This window comes from Mastomys coucha, unplaced genomic scaffold, assembly GCF_008632895.1.
Source record: "Mastomys coucha isolate ucsf_1 unplaced genomic scaffold, UCSF_Mcou_1 pScaffold22, whole genome shotgun sequence".
Classification (NCBI taxonomy): Eukaryota; Metazoa; Chordata; class Mammalia; order Rodentia; family Muridae; genus Mastomys; species Mastomys coucha.
The window spans coordinates 181658510-181678375 of NW_022196905.1; the positions used below are offsets into that span (position 1 = coordinate 181658510).

General features: G+C 44.9%; 1 protein-coding gene and 1 long non-coding RNA gene across 2 annotated transcripts in view; one reads left to right on the plus strand and one right to left on the minus strand.

Moving 5' to 3' along the window:
- Pdgfrl (platelet derived growth factor receptor like) overlaps nt 1-19866 on the plus strand; it is a 61854-nt gene that overhangs the window by 37923 nt on the left and 4065 nt on the right. The window contains exons 3-4 of the mRNA XM_031339599.1: nt 10671-10822; nt 18098-18391. Coding sequence (XP_031195459.1) covers nt 10671-10822; nt 18098-18391 — 446 coding nt within the window. The remainder of the gene's footprint in view (nt 1-10670; nt 10823-18097; nt 18392-19866) is intronic.
- The window catches only part of LOC116069192, a 4189-nt gene continuing 817 nt past the window's right edge, over nt 16495-19866 (minus strand). The window contains exons 2-3 of the long non-coding RNA XR_004109897.1: nt 17674-17748; nt 16495-16714 (exon numbers count right to left, since the gene is read on the minus strand). This is a non-coding gene — a long non-coding RNA (uncharacterized LOC116069192). The remainder of the gene's footprint in view (nt 16715-17673; nt 17749-19866) is intronic.

Sequence of the window (19866 nt, forward strand, 5' to 3'; positions counted from 1 at the left end):
CCACACCACATCACACCATATTACACACATACACCACATACATACAACACAACACACATACCATACATATCACATACACCATATACACCATATATACGCATACCACACACACACACACACACACACACACACACACACGCATACATATGCCACACACAGGTAACATACCACACATACCATATACACCACACAAACACACACACACACACACACACACACACACACACACACACACACAGGAGAAGAAAAACAGGATGGACTCTAACCAGAAAAGCTCCTGAACTAAATGATATGAGGCACATCCCGGACATAGAATTTCAGAGTGGCAATAGGAGTGTGTGAAGCTGTGGGGAACTTTTTCTCGGTCATCCTTACTTGCTAGAGGAAGACAAGAGTCAGTGAATGAAAGATTCCTGAACTGTAGGAGGGACAGGAATATGCAGTCTGGAAACTTAGCATCTTGCCTCGATTTTCCAAGTGAGCAGGCTTGACCCACAGCGGGCTAAGAGGCTGGCTCAAGGTCACAGCTGTCAGCAAACTAGATTTTACTCATCTATGGATGAATAAACTTGCCTGTTCCACATCTTGCCTGTTTTAGGTTATGGTACAGTAGGCACAGTTATCTTTACTATGTGCCAACTTTGACTCCCAGAAGTGGGTGAACAGAACCATGTGGTAGTTCTGTTCTGGTAAACATACTTTATTTTCATACACAATAGCATGTTTTATGAAACTTGGCCATAAAGATGAATGCTGTGTTGTACTTTGAAGAAAAAAATAAATGGAACAGGAAAGAATCATGTTAAGTGAAGAAAACCAGACTGAGAAACAGCTCAACTCAAATGTGAAATCTAGATTAAGAAAAAAAAAAAAGACATGAAAGTAAAAGATACATTTGAGAGGAAGAGAGGTAAGAAAGAACAACATGAGATGGATGCAACCAAAGCACATGAAGCCTATCATACTTGATAAATTTGTATACTTAATAAACCAGTCATTAAGAATTGGGTTTTAGCTGGGTGGTGGTGGCTCACGCCTTTAATCCTAGCACTTGGGAGGCAGAGGCAGGTGGATTTCTGAGTTCGAGGCCAGCCTGGTCTACAGAGTGAGTTCCAGGACAGCCGGGGCTACAGAGAGAAACCCTGTCTTGAAAAAACCAAAAAAAAAAAAAAAAAGAATTGGGTTTTAATGGTGGCGCACGCCTTTAATCCCAGCACTTGGGAGGCAGAGGCAGGCGGATTTCTGAGTTTGAGGCCAGTCTGAGTTCCAGGACAGCCAAGGCTACACAGAGAAACCCTGTCTCGAAAAACCAAAAATAAAAAAAAAGAAGAATTGGGTTTTAAGCCCAATTTTCAATCCGTCTGTAGGCTCTCTGTGTCCTCCTGTTTCTAGTTAGCTCAGGAGGTTCACCAGAATGTGGCACTAGTGTGAGCATGTATGTACTTGAGATGTTTTTAAGAGAGCGTGTAGTACACAAATGGACCCAAGCCCCATGGCTTCTGCACTCACTGTTCCCACTCGGCCATAATACATTTGCTGTGGCTGTGCCCTCCCTGCACAGGAGGAATCCTCGGCTTGTTTTTCTAGCAAGGGTGGCAGAGGCTTGCTCCATTGTCTTCTGTCTTCCAGAGCTATTCTTTCTAGAATAATGAGTAGAGCTTTTTTTTTTCTTTTTTTCTGGTTTAAATGCTAATGTGTTTATTCTACTTGGTGAGACTGGAAGGCCCAGTACCTAAGAAGCTTGGGGGGAGGGGGCAAGGGGGCTGGGGTTAGGCTTCAGGGAAGTACAAAGACTGAAAACAACTCAAGGCTGAACACATTTTGCACACCAATGGGCATAATTTTTCTAACAAGCATGTATGACATCCTGGGTTTTGTATGCCTCCAAAGGAATTCCTGCTGGCCCTGTCAGTCGGAAATTTATATTCTAAAAAGGTGACTTGAGGTCACCTCCAGATATTTAAAGTGTCTATATAGAGTGTCTGCTCAGCGGTTTCGCGAGGCTTAACTCAGTCTGCTTTTGTGGTGGTTTTTCTTATTACATATCGGCACGTGCTCATATGATTTATGAACTTAGAAGCTCGGAGATGTCACTCAGTGGAGAGTGTGTTTCCCTGATGGAGCCCCAGCTCCATCCCTAGCACTGCATAAAACTAAGTGTGTGGCCCATGCTGTGATGCTGGCAATCAGGGGGAAGAGGCAAGAGGATTCAAACTTCAAGGTCGTTCTCAGGCTCATATCAAAGAAATAAACATCGACTTAAACACTATGAAAAGCAAAGTTAAGGGACCACTGAAAGTCCAAATATTCACTGTTTATAGTATGGAATCTCTACAGGTTTCCTTTTACATATATGTAAAGGTTTCATAGATTAACGGATGTATCTTGAATACCTTTCTGCATTACAGGGTGATCGCAGAAGGGTTAGCTAACTTTCTCAAAACTCGACACCTTTTGTTGACTAGTGTAGTTGGAGGCAGCCACATCCTATTCCTATGGAAGAAGTGTTGATGCCCTCTTCCTTTGGAGGCAGTGGAGAGCTACATGCATCTTTAAGGCATTATCCTAGGAGGCCTGGTTTTGGTTTGTGGTGACGAAGGACATGCTGGATAGAGAGGCAAAGAGGACCGTGACAAAGCAGGATAGCAGGGTGGCCGGTGAAAATCCTGAAACAGTGCTCAGGGTCCCGTCAGTGCCATGGAGAGAACTTGAGAGTGAGAGACGGACAGACAGAGGGGGTGGACAGACAGACAGGCTGCAGAGCTGGAGAGACGTCATGTACATTGTCCTGCAGTGCCATTTCTGAATAACAGAAAGACTCAGGCATAAGATACTGTAGCAGAAAGCTCCACAACACATTTTACACACATTACTATAGCCCATTGTTGGAATCTAAACACTGCAGTTATGGGCTAGAGAGATGGCTCAACAGTTAAGAGCACTGACTGCTCTTCCAAAGGTCCTGAGTTCAAATCCCAGCAACCACATGGTGGCTCACAACCATCCATAATGAGATCTGATACCCTCTTCTGGAGTGTCTGAAGACAGCTACAGTGTACTTAGATATAATAATAAATAAAATCTTTAAAAATTAAAAAAAAAATACTGCAGTTACATGAAAGGGTTTGGAATTGTTTATTGGATAGTACCCAGACATGGATGCGTGGATGGATAGATATATGATTGACAGGTATCTAGTAGGGACTTATGGATATAGTGGGGAAAAAAAAGTATGTGGATTCAAAGATGATAGAGGAGTGGATGATGACTAATAGTTAAAATATTTCAGCCTGATTTCCTGTGTGTGAGAGAATCTGAATGTGAGGGTGAATGTATGTGTGAGAGGCGCTCGCGAGTGTGTATGTGGGGGTGCCACAGCGCTACCTCAAGTGGTGGGCTTCAAGAGCCATCCACCTTCATCTAGATATTTCTAAGAAAGACTCTTACAGACTTAGACCTCACCAAAGTTGTCCCCCAGGAATCTATCTGTCCTTCTGTCTCCACCTCCCCACTGCTGGGCCACCTGCCATCACAGCCACTTTTGTTGTTGCTGTTGTTTGCTTTGTAAACATGGGTTCCAGGGATGAACTTGGGCCCTGGAGCTTGCAAGCCAAGCACTTTACCAGCTCTCTTCCAGCTGACTTCAGATGTTAGAACTGTATTGACAAGCCAGGCGGTGGTAGCTCATACCTTTGATCCCAAAACTCAGGGGACAGAGCAAGCAAAGCTCTGTGAGTTTGAGGCCAGCCTGTCTACAGTGAGAGTTCCAGGACAGCCTGGGCTACACAAAGTGAACCCTGTGTCAGAAAGAAAGAAGGAAAGAAAGAAAGAAAGAAAGAAAGAAAGAAAGAAAGAAAGAGAGAAAGAAAGAGAGAGAAAGAGGAAGAGAGAGAAAGAAAGAAAGGAAGGAAGGAAGGAAGGAAGAAAGGAAGGAAGGAAGAGAAGAGAAGAAAAAATGAGGAAGGAAGGAAAAGAAAAAAGGAGAAAGAAAGGATGAAAAGAAAGAAAGGGAGAGAGAGAGAAAAAAAAAGGAACTGTATTTAATTGGAGGTTCCTTTGTTTGTTTGTTTCGTTGGTTTTGGTTTTTCTTTTTTTTTTTTTTTTTTTTTTTTATTTTAGATATTTTCTTTATTTACATGTGAATTTCTCCTTTCCCAGTTTCCCCTCCAAAAAACAAAAACACAAACAAAAACAAACCCCTGTTGCCTCCCCCCTCCCCATGCCTGCCACCCCGCCCTCTCCCACTTTCTGGCCCTGGCATTCCCCTACACTGGGGCATAGAACGGTTTTTCAAGACAGGGTTTCTCTGTGTAGTCCTGGCTATCCTGGAACTCACTCTGTAGACCAGACTGGCCTTGAACTCAAAAATCTGCCTGTGTCTGCCTCCCAAGAGCTGGGATTAAAGGTGTGCGCCACCACTGCCCAGCAAGTTTCCTTAGTTTGTATATTTGGTTTTCTATGAGTTTTCGTGCATATAACTTCTTTCTTCCTTAAAAAAAAAAAAAAAAAATGTAACTGTGGCAGACAGCTTCAACACGTTTCCCCCAGCTGTCTGTTGCCAAGCATTTGAGCTCTGTCATATGAAACCGTCCCCAGCATATCACAGAGTAATTCTCTTCTGACACATTCTTAAATTGAGACTTTAGAGAACACAGGCCCTCTGCAAACACTTGAAATGCAGACCAGCAGGCACACATGCGTCTTGGCACCGTGGTAGAAAGCAACCAATTAATTCTTAATGTGAAGGTTGAATGCGGATGTTTAATGCTTCTTTGATTTTATGCCATCCTAAAATAGTGTCCAAGACTGGAAGTCTGAGTTTAGATGAATGAGTGGCCCTGGGAAAATTGAATTAAATGGAGCTTATTCCGAGGCTCCAGCTCTTTCTGAATAACATTCGGATGGTATCCTAACCATTCTGGCCTTGAGCTGTTTGCATACAACACAGGGTAATAATAGTGTTTGCCCCATGGGGCCTCATGAAAACCAAGACAGGGGAGGTAGAGGACTTAGCAGAGTACCTAGAATCGTGGTTTAGAGAAATGGTAGCGTGCGTCCTGTACTATCATTTATGTAGTAGATGCTTAACAACTGATAGTTTTCCTGTGCTTAGTTGCCTTCCAGTGGTTACTAGACAGTTTAGTATGGCTTTCAGTAGAACAAGGGGCTTTGTGTCTCTTAACTTGACTTCTACTAATAAACTGATTTCACGAGATCATGCAAGTTTTTCTTTGCCGGTGTGTGTGTGCGTGTGTGTGTGTGTGTGTGTGTGTGTGTGTGTGTGTGTGTATGTGTGTGTGTGAGTGTGTGTATGTCTGTCGGGGTTATAGGGTAGGGTAGCCACATTTAGAGGCACTATTTCTCAGTCAGATTTGCATCAGTTTGGTTTGGTTTGGTAGGATGAAATCCACCCATTTACTCATGAACATTTATGATCAAGTCTATGTGACAGATACTAGGTTAGACGAGAAGAGCCGGCTGGAGGGCTTGGGAGGGGCTGGTTTTCCACCTTTCCGGGTTTGAGTCAGTAAAAGGAAATATTAGTACTTTTATGCTAATGTGGCCATAAGGATTATAAGGAGCACCAGGCCTCAGGATGATGATCTGGTCTAAAAATGCGCCAAGGGTTGTCCTCCGAGCTGAGGCTGCACGGTCTGAACAGCATAGTGTCGTGCCCAGCGTGCCATAACGTTCAGCTAGGGACTGTTCTCATTACAGATCTGCAGGGGTCTGGGACACAGGATGCAGAGGAGGAGAACTGGAGTTCTGACGTCCTAAAGTCACTATGGGCAGGGATTTGAATCTGGTCCGTGTGGCTCTGCAGCTCACGAATGTATCCTGGGGCACAGACTCTTCACAAAGCGGCACCATGTCCCACTCATGTTTCTCCCTGTGGGGCACTCATCTTCCTTTTTTTTATCCTCTCAGGACATCTCCTTTGAATACCTCGCTCCCAGTCCCAGTCCCTGCTTGGATTGGTTAGCATCCTTTCCTGCTCCTATGATCCCCTCAGGCCCCGAGGCTTTTTCCTGGCTAACCTCCTCTAAACTCCCCTGATGCTATCCAGAAGTTGAGTGAAGGAATTCTCTAGAATCTCTGCATCATCTCCACTCTAGTGTCTTCAAGTTAGTTTATAGTCATAAGTACTTATGGAACTGATGAACAAATTGTCTTATAAAGCTCAGCTTATACCTTGCCTGTGACTTGTAGAGGAAAGGACTCACTGTTGTTACCTGGTCACTGTCTCAGGTAAGAGGTTCTTATCTTGGTGTTTATCTTTGGAAGATACCAGCTCCTTTTTTGTGTGCCCATATATCTATGACTCTAAAAGAGAGTAAGCTGGACCAAATGCAGAAAGTTTCACACTTCCACTAACAGGAACAGAAGCACACACGCACGCGTGCATGCACACACACACACATACACACACACACACACACACACACTCATGGGAGGAGGTCACAAACATTGAATAAATGCTCCCTCAAAACATATTGAACATTGAACTAGTGCTCCTTGAATCCTGGCTTTTTCCATTACTCTGCAGATCAGAAGTGTCAGTTTGAAAGAAAGAAAGAAAGAAAGAAAGAAAGAAAGAAAGAAAGAAAGAAAGAAAGAAAGGGAGAAAGAAAGGGAGAAAGAAAGGGAGAAAGAGAGAAAGAGAGAAAGAGAGAAAGAGAGAAAGATGCCAACCAACCAGCCAAAACTGAAATAAGCTAACATGTTAGGATGCTCAGAGCTGTATGGCCACGTTTATCCTGATGTTCCTGTTCCACCTTTTAATGGTATTTTTGTTATGACAATGGTTTTTAACTCCCACTTCCCATCCCTCCCTTCTTCCTGATCCACCGTAATTGTTCAGGGGTTACAAGAGAAAAGAAGAGCCCTAGGTTGAAGGGTCTCTGCTTAGACAGTGGTTCTACAGGGCTCAGCCTGTGCCTTTTACCATGGCATGACATAGGCTCAACACCCAGCAGATTTGGCCAGATCCCACTCTCTGGGCAGTCTGATACTTAGACTATGCAAGGCCACTGGTAGAAATGGACATTTTAAATCCAGGCATTTAAACTGTAATCCTTGTAAATAATTAGTTTCCTGTTTGATGAGGTTTGCATAGAAGAGGGGGTGGAAATATGCAGAAATGTTTTCCAGGGCATTTCCTTCCTTCCACCCCCAGTCTGCTAAAGATACAGTGTGCGATTACAGTGGCGGCTGAGTTATTGTCCAGTGTGAGCTTTTATGTGCCTGCTTAGCTCCCTGGTAGGAAGGACCTCTTACCCTTTCTACCACTACCACACAAACAAATGCTGGGTCCAGGAAAACTGCTTGGTATTTTAGCTGGCTCTGAGCTCTGCAGAGCTTGTGTGTCATGTGACCAGGTCTCCTGAGGAAACCTCAACCTCCATTTTCTTTTGACAATTTTTTAATCTCTGAAATTAGTCATTTTCCCCTCCCCTCCCCTCCCTTCCCCTTTTCTTCTTCTTCTTCTTCTTCTTCTTCTTTTTCTTCTTCTTCTTCTTCTTCTCCTTCTCCTTCTCCTTCTCCTTCTCTTCCTTCTCCTCTTTTTCCCCTCCCCCTCCCTCTCCTCTTGCCCTCTCCTCCTCTTCCTCCTCCTCCTTCTTCTCTTTCTCTGTCTCCGTCTCCATCTCCTTCTCCTCCTTCTTCTTCTTCAATTTACTTATCTTATATGTACAAGTGTTTTTACCTGCATGTATGTTGTCTGGTGCCTGCGCAGGTCAGAAGAGGAAATCGGATACCCTGTAACTGGAGTACAGATGGTTGTGAGCTGTCAGGTTCTGAGAACTAAAGCTGGGTCTTCTGCAAGAGGAACACACACACTGACCACTAAGCCATCTCTCCAGCCCCTGAAATTAATCTTCTGATGGTTGCCCAAGAATTTCACACTGGCAAATGAATGTTTACATGTTAACAGTTTCTCTTAAAGGCATCTGGCCATCTTGAGCATTTACTCATGACGGTTTCTCTTCGGACTTCCATGATGAGTCCTGTTTCTGTTTCTCATCTCCTGTATGTGTGCCTGCATGTGTCTCTGTGTGTGTACACGTGCATAAACCTAGCTGTGTCTATGCACAGGAGCCAGAGGTTGGCATAAGGTATCTTCCTCAATTTGTTCCAGTCACAGATTTTTCTATCCCTCCTACCACAGAGTTTTGAGTTGTGAGGCCATTCCTGATAACATCTCATCCGGATGCTCTTATCCAGTCAGCTGCAAATCCCTGCCTCTCGAGGACGTTGGCATCCTCCAGTGCCCTTGCCTAGGCACATCTTCACTGTAGTCGCAGCAGCAAAGTCTCAGATTCTCTCTTTTCTTTCTACGTCTCCCATTCTGGTTCTGTCTGTTCGTGTCCTGACAAGGGTGGTCCCAGGTCTTCCCACTCCACAGAGTGAAGGTTGGTTCCCACTGCTTACCGGATGACCACGCTCCCCATCACTGTTCTCCATGTATGTGTCTGTGACTCCCCATTCCCTGCTCCTCTCTCCTTCTGCAAACAATGGAAGAAACCACCAAGACATTGTTACTTCCTTTGCATGCACTGCATACTCGGGTCACCACAGTGGATTCAGCCGAGCACATCCTCGGCAGCCCTGGTGTACAGTTCCCTGTGCAAGCACACTGACTGCTCTCTATCAGATCTCTCCTGCCCCACCTCAAGCTGTTCAAGTCCCATTTGTCTCGCCTCCTCTTCAAGTCTGCCTCTGGCCTCTTCACCCCACCCTTTGAGAATTTATTTCATTTTTATTGTGAGAACCTGGTTAGTTATTTCCATGGTTGTTAGTTTTAACTCTTGAATCACAATGCAGTCACTTTAAAGTCCACCGGTTTTTATTTGCCTTGCTAACACTCTCCAGTGCTGGGTGTGTATTGTTCATTGTTGCTGTGGCGGCATTCACAATAGCTAGTCTGAACCTAACAATTATGTGTGATTAAAAATAACTGGAAAAAACAGCGAACAAGGCATTGCGTGCTTTATATGCATTTTAGTGTCTAAGTACATGCTAAGTACACAACTAATTCACGTTGCCTTGTTTAGCTGGTCACCAGCTATGTGTCACATTTCTGAGCCCCTGTGTTCTAATCTGCTATTGAGTTTGTTACTCTAACCACACTAAAGGGAAGAATAGGATCATTATGTTGACTTACAGCTTTCTAACTTTGAGTTCATGACTGACTCCATTGCTTTGGTCTCGTGGTGACATATCATGGAAGTCATGGTGATACATCCTGGTGGCAGTACACCGTGGGGCAAAGCCATTTCCCCCTTGTCTAGGAAATCATAAAAATGACAGAGAAAGGGCATTAAGGTCTCACTCTCTTCAGGTATCAGTGACCAGAAAAGAGAGTTCTCACTAGGCCTTACTGCTTTAGAGCGGGTAACATCATCCGCTCTAAATCTCATGAGCTGGGGCCTGTCAGTGTTGTGTGTCGATTTAGCCTCAATTCATTTGTATTTCAGGAACCCATATTTCGTGCTGTGCACAGATTTTCCCCCCCTCTGAGACTATGAAACAAATGTGGCACGGTCCCTTTCCCTGTCAGGATCCAATGTCATAACAGGAAGCCAAGAGGGGCAGGAAAGCAAGGGGCCAACGACTTCATTAGGAGAAAGTGGGGGAGATGCCTGAGGCCATTGTAATTAGAAGCTTCCTGAGGGAGGCGAGATTTCCGTCCAGTTTAAAGGACAGAGGTGAAGGGGTGGGAGTGGGCAGCCTCCTCTTAGCAGGCCCGGTGGGGGCAATAAGCCATCCAGCAGGGAGGAGAGCAGGGCTGTGGTCAGGACCCCACCACACCCAGCCGGTTGGGATGTGCTAAATTTAACGTTGTGCTCACACTGATCTGATCGCAAGATGAAAAAGAGGCCTTCCACTCCATCAGAAAGCTATGTGGATCCCCAGAGCGCTGGAGCATTCGGATGTCTGAGATGAGCGCTTGGATTAAAGCTGTTTATTTTGGTGTTGCATGCTGGGACTCCTGAACCACGGGGGAACATCCGTTCCGAAGACCAGGCTTCTGGGTTTTTGCGACGATATAGTTATCAGGACAGTTGGCTGATGTTACTAGTCCACAATATCGTTAGTCTTGCTTTTATTTCAGGGAGAATTGAGTACGGTCATGAGTACTTCAGAGGTGTGCCCCCAATGCCTGGAGCTCACATCTTACAGAGAAAACGGGGTCTATTTTTCACATAATAATACAATATCTCTAGGATTCTAAGCTTAACCTTGGAGCTTCACTAATTCTGTGTGTTCTCTCCACATTGTTGTTCTCTAATCCCCTTTCTTTTAAAAAGCAAGCCAGCAAGCTACAGTCCCAGGCTTTTCTGGCCAAATCGGTAAGGCTACATGCTAAGGCCTCCCATGATCTTACTTCTAGAAACCTCAGCTCTGAGGCCAAAGAGAATTTTCCTCTGATGGAAAACACTATTATAATTTATTATTTCCTCTTAGGAAAAGGCTTTCTTTCTTTGCTCCCCCCCCCCATTTCCTCCACCCACCAAACACACTCTTACTGCTTTTGCCTTTTAAGAGGTCACGTCTGGTCAGCGGGGTACTCAACATTTGCAAGCCAGGAAGCAGAGACCACGTGACTAGAAGACCCCCTGGCTGGGCTCTGACCTGCCCTGATGCCCTAACCTCTCTTGAAATTTCAGCGTGAAGCAGAGTGAACGCTATGGGCAGTTGACTCTGGTCAACTCCACCGCAGCCGACACGGGTGAATTCAGCTGCTGGGAGCAACTGTGCAATGGCTACATCTGCAGACGGGACGAAGCCAGAACCGGTTCCACCTATATCTTCTTCACAGGTATGAGCTGGGTTCACGGCAGAGCTCCTTGAACTGCCAGCTTACCTCCAAACGGGGGTTCCCACTGCACAAAGAACCCCAAGTAAAGGTTGGGGTGGGGTGGGAAAGCCTTCATTGTTCAGGATCACGGCTAAGTGCTTTTATGTGTGGAGTATTTCAGGTAAGTATTATGACAATCGTTTAGGATAAATACATATATTACTTCCAGAGTTCCTTTTCCAGACATGAAACTTGAGGTTTAGAGAAATTAAGAAAATTCTCAAAGTCCCATACCAGGTAGATAGTAAAAGGATTTGAACACAGGACTATCTGATTCAGGGTCTGTGCCTATATTGCCCAATAGGGCAGCCACTTGACACATGTAGCAACTTAGAGATTGCATATTAAATGCAATTTATATGCATTTCACTATATAATTAATATGCAATATTTATACATTGTAACTGCATATTAACAAATGCATATCATCATGCAATTATATGCAAACATGCTATTAATATACAAATATCAACAATATGCATATTATTCAACATATTGAAATGAAATATAACATTTGTTTCTTTCTTTTATTTTTAGATATTTTCTTTATTTACATGTCATATGATTTCTCCTTTCCCAGTTTCCCCTCCAAAAACCAAAAAACCAAAAATCAACAAGAACAAACCCCTGTTGCCTCCCCCCCTCCCCCTGCTTGCCACCCCACCCTCTCCCACTTATTGGCTCTGGCATTCCCCTACACTGGGGCACAGAACCTTCACAGGGCCAAGGGCTTCTCCTCCCACTGATGATCAACTTTGCAATCCTCTACTATACACATGCTGCAAGAACAATCAGTCCCACCCTGTATAGTCCTTGGTTGGTGGTTGAGTCCCTGGGAGCTCTGAGGGTACTAGTTAGTTCATATTGTTGTTCGTCCTAAGGGCCTGCAAACCCTTCAACTCCTTGAGTCCTTTCTCTAGCTCCTTCATTGGGGACCCTGTACTCAGTCCAATGGATGGCTGTGAGCCTCTACTTCTGTATTAGTCGGGTACTGTCAGAGCCTCTCAGGAGACAGCTATATCAGGCTGGATTGTCCTTCCTTCAGTCTCTGCTCCATAGTTAGTCTTTGCAACTCCTTCCGTGGGTATTTTGTTCCCCCTTTTAAGAAGGAATGAAATGCCCACATTTTGGTCTTCCTTCTTCTTGAGTTTCTTGTGGTTTGTGGGTTATACTTTTTGTAATCAACAATTACATATTACAATGAAATATAACATTCATTTCTTAAGTCATACTTGCCTTGCCTCAGTTTGAGTGCTCAACTATGACATGTGGAATTGAAATATTCTCATAGTGGCCTGCACAGGAAGGAATATTTCTGTTGTGACGAGCTCCACAGTTGCATGGTGTGGCTGTTGGCTGCTCATCCCTGTACTTAGACCTGAGACCACCAGCTCCTGCTGGAAGCTCCATAGCAACAGGGTGGGTTACTAAAGACTCCCTCGTATTTGTTCTTATGAGTTCCTGGAGCTGATGCTTAAGAGCAGCATCCCTGAAGTACCTAATCCTCATAGCTTCCATCTGAGTCTAGGAGGGGAGCGGGAAAGCCTGTGGGTCACAGTGGAGAGCCCGCCCTTCCCTAGGACGCCAGGATTCATCGGCAAGGCAAAGCCTATGCTTTTGTTGCAGGCTGGCTCCAGGCCTTCTTCCACCTTGGACCTCAGAGAGCTCCAACATTGGGGGGTGAGGTTCTTCAGGAAGTCCCAAAGGTCAGGGACAACTTTTAGGAGTCTTGCAAACTCTGTCTCCTGTTGCTATTAGTCTCAGGAGAAATCAGAACCCCTTTTCAGTACCTGGGCAGAGACTCTCATTAGATTTGTCTAAACCTTGAGTTGATCTGCCTGGCAGGTCTGTACTGAACTATGTGTATGAATGACCAGTGATCTTATCCCTCAGCGATTAACCAGTGCATTAGCAACAGCTCATATGTTACCCTTCCTGCTCAAATAGCCCCCCTCATGGCAAGAAGATACATTAGCATGGCCGATTATTCAGTGCAGGCATCTCATTTCCCTTCTATGATATCCCAAGGAAAGGAATTAACCCTATTTCATTATCTTTGTTTTAGAAACAATACAGGTGCTGACACTTAAAACGGCAAGATGACTCTTCTAGTCATCTGGGGCATGTAGTAGCATGTGAAGGAGTCAAACTCATTTTTCTGACCCACAGTCCAGTGGTATCTATCATGCTTTGAGACCTTCCTAGGACAACATAGTCGATGGACTGATCAGTGGACAGAGAGACACTTGCTAGCACAGCTGCAACTGTGCGAGAATTTCTAATGGGTTTTTGTAGGAAGTCCTGAAAGAGTTTCACCTTAGGATATGCTACACAGAATTATCTGTGCGTCCTTTGTATTATACCATATGGCAAAGTGTAATAAAGGCAAACAACTAAGATGCATAACAGCTTGTTATTCTAGATAAGGATGGATTTTGTATTCAGATCGCAGGCTGAAGGTTCTTTCCCAAGCTTAGCACTGCAGTGGCTTCTCAAAAGCGTTAGATTTTGATCTGAAGACGCCATGTCACTGGAGCTGTTACAGGCTGATAGGTTAGGGTTCATGGATGCTCTGTGAGTTTTGTAAATGGCTCCTCCTTCCTCACTTCCCAGAGGACCAAAGGAGGGTTAAAACAGGTCGATTTCAACTTTGAGGAAACTTTTTTCTTTTTGCCAAGGCAAAGTGAATTTTATTTTTACTTATTTATATTATTTATTTATTTAATAATTATTCACTTTACATCCCACTCATTGGCCCCCTACCACAATCCTTCTCCCTATACCCCCTCCCTTTCTTTTCTGATGTCCCTCTGGGTATCCCCTTACACTGGCAAATCAAGTCTCTGCTAGGCTAGGCCTATCCTCTCCCACTGAGCCCAGACAAGGTAGCCCAGCTGAACAACATATCCCACGTACAGGCAACAACTTTGAGGATAGCCCCCACTCCAGTTGTTCAGGCTGTGGATATAGCTCAGTTGGTAGAGTGTTTGTCTAGCATGCACAAAGGCCTGGGTTCTTTTCTACCCCAGCATCATATAAAGCCAGGGATGGTGGTACATGCCTTTCATCCAAGCTCTCAAGAGGAAAAAGTGGAAGGGCCAGAAGTTTAGCATCATCCTTAGCTACTACATAGTGAGTTCAAGCCTTGGCTTACATAAAAACCTGTCAAAAAAGAAAAACAGGAAGAAGAAAAGGGAAGGAAGAGAGAAAGAATTAGGGAGGGAGCAGACAGACAGACACAGAGACGCTACTACTTTGATGTTGTTTTACTCAGCACACCCTAAGTCCAGGTAGACTTTCAGTACAAGATTTGGCACTTTGTCTTTTGAAGTGTGCATGGTTTTCAAACATCAAGATGGGCTGCTACAGAAGCTGAGGTTCCGGCTGCTGGCTCAGGATTCCTTCAGAACATATGGTTCTCAGCTACCCACATGGAGAAGCATCTGCCGAGGGCTCTGTTTGTGTGTTTCCTCCAGTTTGATGGAAAACACTGCACATTTCCCTTTGAGGCGCTGCCTGTTATTAATCTGTAATGTTTGAGATAAGCGACTGCTACATGGATGTCCTCTTACCCAGGACATAGTCTCATGCCCCCCCGCCCCCCAACACTGAGGCATAACATACGTAAAGAAAACCTTCAGATCCTAAGTATATAGCTCAATAAACTGCCCTCAAAGGAGCAGGCATGTGTAACCACCACACAGACAGATCAAGGGGGAACACTATTCCAGTGGGAGGTCCTTTGCAATGATTCTCATGTGTGGGGAGACCGCATCCTTAAGTACTTTACTAGACACTGAGTGTGCTATAATTTGTACTTTAGTTTACAGGCTGTTAGCTTTGACTTTTAAAAGTATAAAACTCCACGTGTTAGTTTATAAAGCCATATGATACGTGAATAGATACAAGCACATTTTTCGGGGGCCTGTAACCTATAATTTTTTTAAAGGAACCTCAACACATTTCTTTTTAAAGATGGAAATTACTGTTGTGGTTGTGGGTAGAGAGGGAGAGAGGGACAACAGGGAAAGATAGCAAGGGGGGAGAGAAGGGTGTGTGTGTGTGTGTGTGTGTGTGTGTGTGTGTGTGTCTATATGTAATACTGAGTATTGAACCCAGGACCTCTCACATGTTAGGTGAGTTCTCTACCATTGAGCTCTCCAAATCCTTTGAAGGCAACTGATATAGATTCACTTCTTCCCACAGCATGCACTGTACAAAAGAAAATAAGACTATTTTTGCATTCTGAAATTCAAGCTGATCTCTAAATCTACTAGCTTTGCTAAGTGGGGCAGATAGCTCACTCATCAAACCTCACAACCAAAGTCGCCTCTACAATCCTACAGTCACAGAATTCTGTTTTGTTTTCTTTCTTCCTTTTTAGTTTTAATCTTTATTTTCTTGCAGTGGTAGGGACTAAACGTAGATCTTCTACATCTCAGGCAAGCACCCTAACACAGAGCCACACTCTCAGCCACTCACAAGATGTGGCTTTAACAAATGGAGGCTTTAGTTCATTAGATTTTGGTTTGGAGGGTTTTCTGGTTTTTTTTTGTTTTTTTTTTTAAAGATTTATTTATTTACTTTATGTATATGAGTACACTGTAGCTGTACAGATGATTGTGAGCCATCATGTGGTTGCTGGGAATTGAACTCAGGACCTCTGCTTGCTCTGGCCCAAAGATTTACTTATTATTATATATAGGTACACTGTAGCTGTCTTCAGACACACCAGAAGGGGACATCAGATCTCATTACAGATGGTTGTGAGCCACCATGTGGTTGCTAGGAATTGAACTCAGGACCTTTGGAAGAGCAGTCAGTGCTCTTAACTGCTGAGCCACCTCTCCAGCCCTGTTCTTTTTGTTGTTGTTGTTTTGTTTTATTTTTATTAATCATTCCATTTGTTTATATCTCAGATGATATATATCTCTCTTCCTGGTTACCCCTCCACAACTCCCACCCCACATCCACCCTCTCCCCACTTCCCTTTGCCTCTTATGAGGGTGCGCCCCCACCCATCCATCCACTTCCATCCCACCGCTCCTGCATCCCCCTATGCTGGGGCATCAAACCTCCACAGGACCAAGGGCCTCTCCCCTCCCTTTGATGTCAGGCAAGGGTATTCTCTGCCACATATGTATCTGGAGCACTTCCTGTACACTCTTTGGTTGGTGGTCTAGTCCCTGGGAGCATTGGGTGGTCCAGACAACCGACATTGTTCTTCTTATGGAGTTGCAGTCCTCTCTGCTCCTCCAGTCCTTCTGCCAGCTCCCCAACCAGGGTCTCTGAGCTCAGTCTGATGATTGGAACCAAGCATCCACATCTGCATTGGTCAGGTGCTGGCAAAATCTCCCAGTGAACAGCCACACTAGGTTCCTGTCAGCGAATGCCTCTTGAAAACAGCAATGGTGTTGGGGGGTTTGTTGTCTGCAGACAGGATGGATCCCCAGGTGGGGAAGTCCCCAGATGGCCCTTCCTTCAGTCTCTGCTCCAACAAATGGAGGTTTTTAAGCACAGTGAGAGTAACACACCCAAGGCTACATAGATTTTTCTCTGTCTGAACAGGGATTTTGGACACATTAGAAAGGCACTGATGGAAAGTCAATTTACAAAGTAACAAAATCACCTAGTCTGGTTAGTATAGAGCTTTAATGATGACCTTTAAGCTTTTCCCGCAGAAGCACTTCTGTGTTCCTGAACTTGGTCCAGGGAACCAAAGAACTCCTGCCCCTGAAGACCCTTGATGTTGTTTCCAGGAATCCTACACCCAACCTGAATTATCATACAATGGCAATGTGGAAGGCAGGCTGGCGAGAGAGAAAGCCAAGAATAATTGCTTGCTTCAAAACACTGAAAGGGAAACATAGGAAACAATTTAACGAGTGTTCTGTGATTAGCCCCAGAGAGTTCTCTCAGCAATTACTATAATATCCCTTTACAGAACAATCCAGAAAACAATGGATTTAATGTGTCACACTAAACCAAACAAACAGTGTAAACATGTACCCCAGAATCCCAGCCCCAAATCCTCTTGCTGTCCTGGGGAATGTTGTAAGACAGTTCTCACCAGTTCCTTTTCTGTGAGACAGGGATGTCATCTAGGGTTTAAAACCTGACAGCTGCACTGCAAAAGGATGTGTGTGTGTGTGTGTGTGTGTGTCTGTCTGTCTGTCTGTCTGTCTGTCTGATTTTGGGTGAAAGTCCCCAACTACATGGTAGCTAAGCAGAAGCTACCCCTGATCAGCAGGTTTCCCTCTGCCCCTGAGCCAGCCCCCTCCACTAGCTTTGGCGTATACTCTATCTCCTGTGCTGGGTGTGAGGACAGTAATGTCATTACGGTGACCCTTTCCTGACTGTATAAGAAATTCCCCTCTGAATAGCAGTTTCTGGTTCTTGGCTATGAGGATCGTTCTCCACACAGAAGCACAGAACAGTTCATATGACTGTTTCTCCTGGGGCTGGAAAGATGGCTCAGTGGGGAAAAACATTTGCTGTTCCTCCATAGAACCTGAGTTTAGAGCCAAGCACCCATATTAGGTGGCTCACAACATTTCCTTCTGGCTTCCACAGGCATGGCACGCATACACACACACACACACACACACACACACACACACACACACACACACACTAAAAGCAAGCTCTCTTAAATTTTTTATTTTAATTTTTAACTTAAGGAAATTTGTCTCCTTCTGTGCTTCATGAGTGTGAGCCATGGTTCTAATGTTGAAATAACATCCTTACGGGTTTGTCTTTAAGGAGATAAGGGAAGTAGGTAAGTTATCCTTCCAAAGCTATGACAAAAATACCTAAGAGAATTAATTTCCTAAGAGGAAAGTTTTGGAGGTTCACGTCCATGATCAGTTGTCCTCATGTCTTTAGTCCTGTGGTGAGACAAGTGTTACTGTCAGGAATTAGGGAGAGAGAAAAGGCGGCTAGTATCTTACAAGCACCTTGAAGAGCACGTATCTATGGACCTAAAGCCCTCCACCAAACCGGAGTAACTTCCAATAGCCAAGCCTTTAACTCACAAACATCTAGGGGCCAGTCAGCATCTAAATTATAGCTAAATTATAGGATGTGAACAACCCCCTACTCTCTTTTATTTTATTTTATTTTTAATGCCAGCCTCCTCTTAGACACGCAGTGCAATTGTCAGTACTGTCTCATCTTTGTGCTGATTCGCTTCATTTTTTTTTTCTAGTCACTAAGCCTGTCTCTTCTCCTCTGCAGAGAAAGGAGAGCTGTTTGTGCCTTCTCCCAGTTACTTTGATATCGTCTACCTGAACCCGGACAGACAGGCTGTGGTTCCTTGTCGAGTGACAGCACCGGCAGCCAAAGTCACGCTCCACAGGGAGTTTCCCGCCAAAGAAATCCCTGCCAATGGAACGGACATTGTGTACGACATGAAGAGAGGCTTCGTGTATCTTCAGCCTCATGCTGATCACCAGGGTGTGGTCTACTGCAAAGCGGAAGCCGGGGGCAAGTCTCAGATCTCCGTCAAGTATCAGCTGCTCTACGTAGAGGGTGAGTCTGCCTTCATCCCCCAGCCTAGACTGCCACTGCCTGCTTGTTGGGAAGGAAATACAAAGACAGGGGTGTTTGGGGGTGGGGGATGGTCTAAGGTCTGCAACCCCCACTCTACATCCTTCTCTTCTTCCTGGGTTTGATTGGCATAGCATCACCATTCACTTTCCACCGAGGGGCGAGCATCCAGGCTGTGCCCATTCTTATTTCTGGCTTGTGTTTTGTCACCCTCCATTAGGAACCTCTGCTCCTCCACCATGCCAGCTGTGGTTCTGCTAGCTTGCTCATTTGCTGTCACTCCCTGTCATCATTTGACAGTTGTCTTTCTTGCCATTACATTCAGGATGACCTCAGTGTCTCCCGGAAGCCGTTGTTCATCAGCCACCTCCTTGCTACTCTCAACTTGAATACTGGTCAGATGTAGGTCGCATCCCTCACTCCCCCAGCTCCAACCACGGGCTCTCCTCTTTGCAGCCCACCACTCACAACTGTTTCAGGCTTTTCTGCCCTAGGTTGATGACCCAGGGATTGGCTACTGAGCAGATCTTTCTACAGAACTGCATAATACTTCCCTTCCCTGACAAGATTCTCCTGAACCTGCCTCCCTCCCTCCCCTGACTTCCTGGACAGTGTACCCAACCTGATCCCCAAAGTTGAGAAGAGGAACTGATTCCTTTTTACACTGTAGCCCCTCCAGCATCACCTTTGTGTCTCCTGAGAGCTCTTACACTTATGAATGGGTGGGGAGCCATGTGGTAAACTTCTCTACAGCAAGGTGTGTCCCTGTGGACAGAGGTGTGTCCCCCAAGTTAGCTGCTCTTAAAGACAGAATTTGGGTTCAGTAATTCCTTCCGTTCTCTGCTGAGGACTTATTTGGTACACCAGGATTTCTAATATTCTAGATCATTCTAATAATCCTGCTTGACAGGCCGCAACCGTCCAAGGAGGTCATCTCTTACCCCACCATAGCCAAATGCTCTGAAAACCTTTGTATTTCTGGACTCATCTTTCCTTCCCTTCACCCCCATGTGATCGGCTGTTCCCTCTACATTATAAAAGCAACCTTTGCCAGAGATCTCAGGAGTCCAGTGTCATTACATCCAGCAGACAGCACGTGTCGCCTTCCTGCTGGACTCCGCTTCTCAAGTGAAACCCCTTTCACCTCGGCCCCTTTTGATTTCTAGTTCTTTTAAATTTTATTAGCAGATTGGTAATAATTTAAAAAAATAGAAAAAAGTATATGTATGGATGTTTTTGCCTGCATATATGTATAGAGATCAAATGTGTACAATTCCCAAAAAAGGCCAGAAGAGGGCAGTGGATCACTTGGGACTGCAGTGGCTTGGGCACTGGGAATCAAACCCCGGTCCTCTGGAAAAGCAGCAAGTGCACGAACTGCTAATCCATCTTCACAACCCTCGTTGCACTTCCGTTGTTCTGTTTTGGGAGCAGAACTGGGGATTGAACCTGGAGCC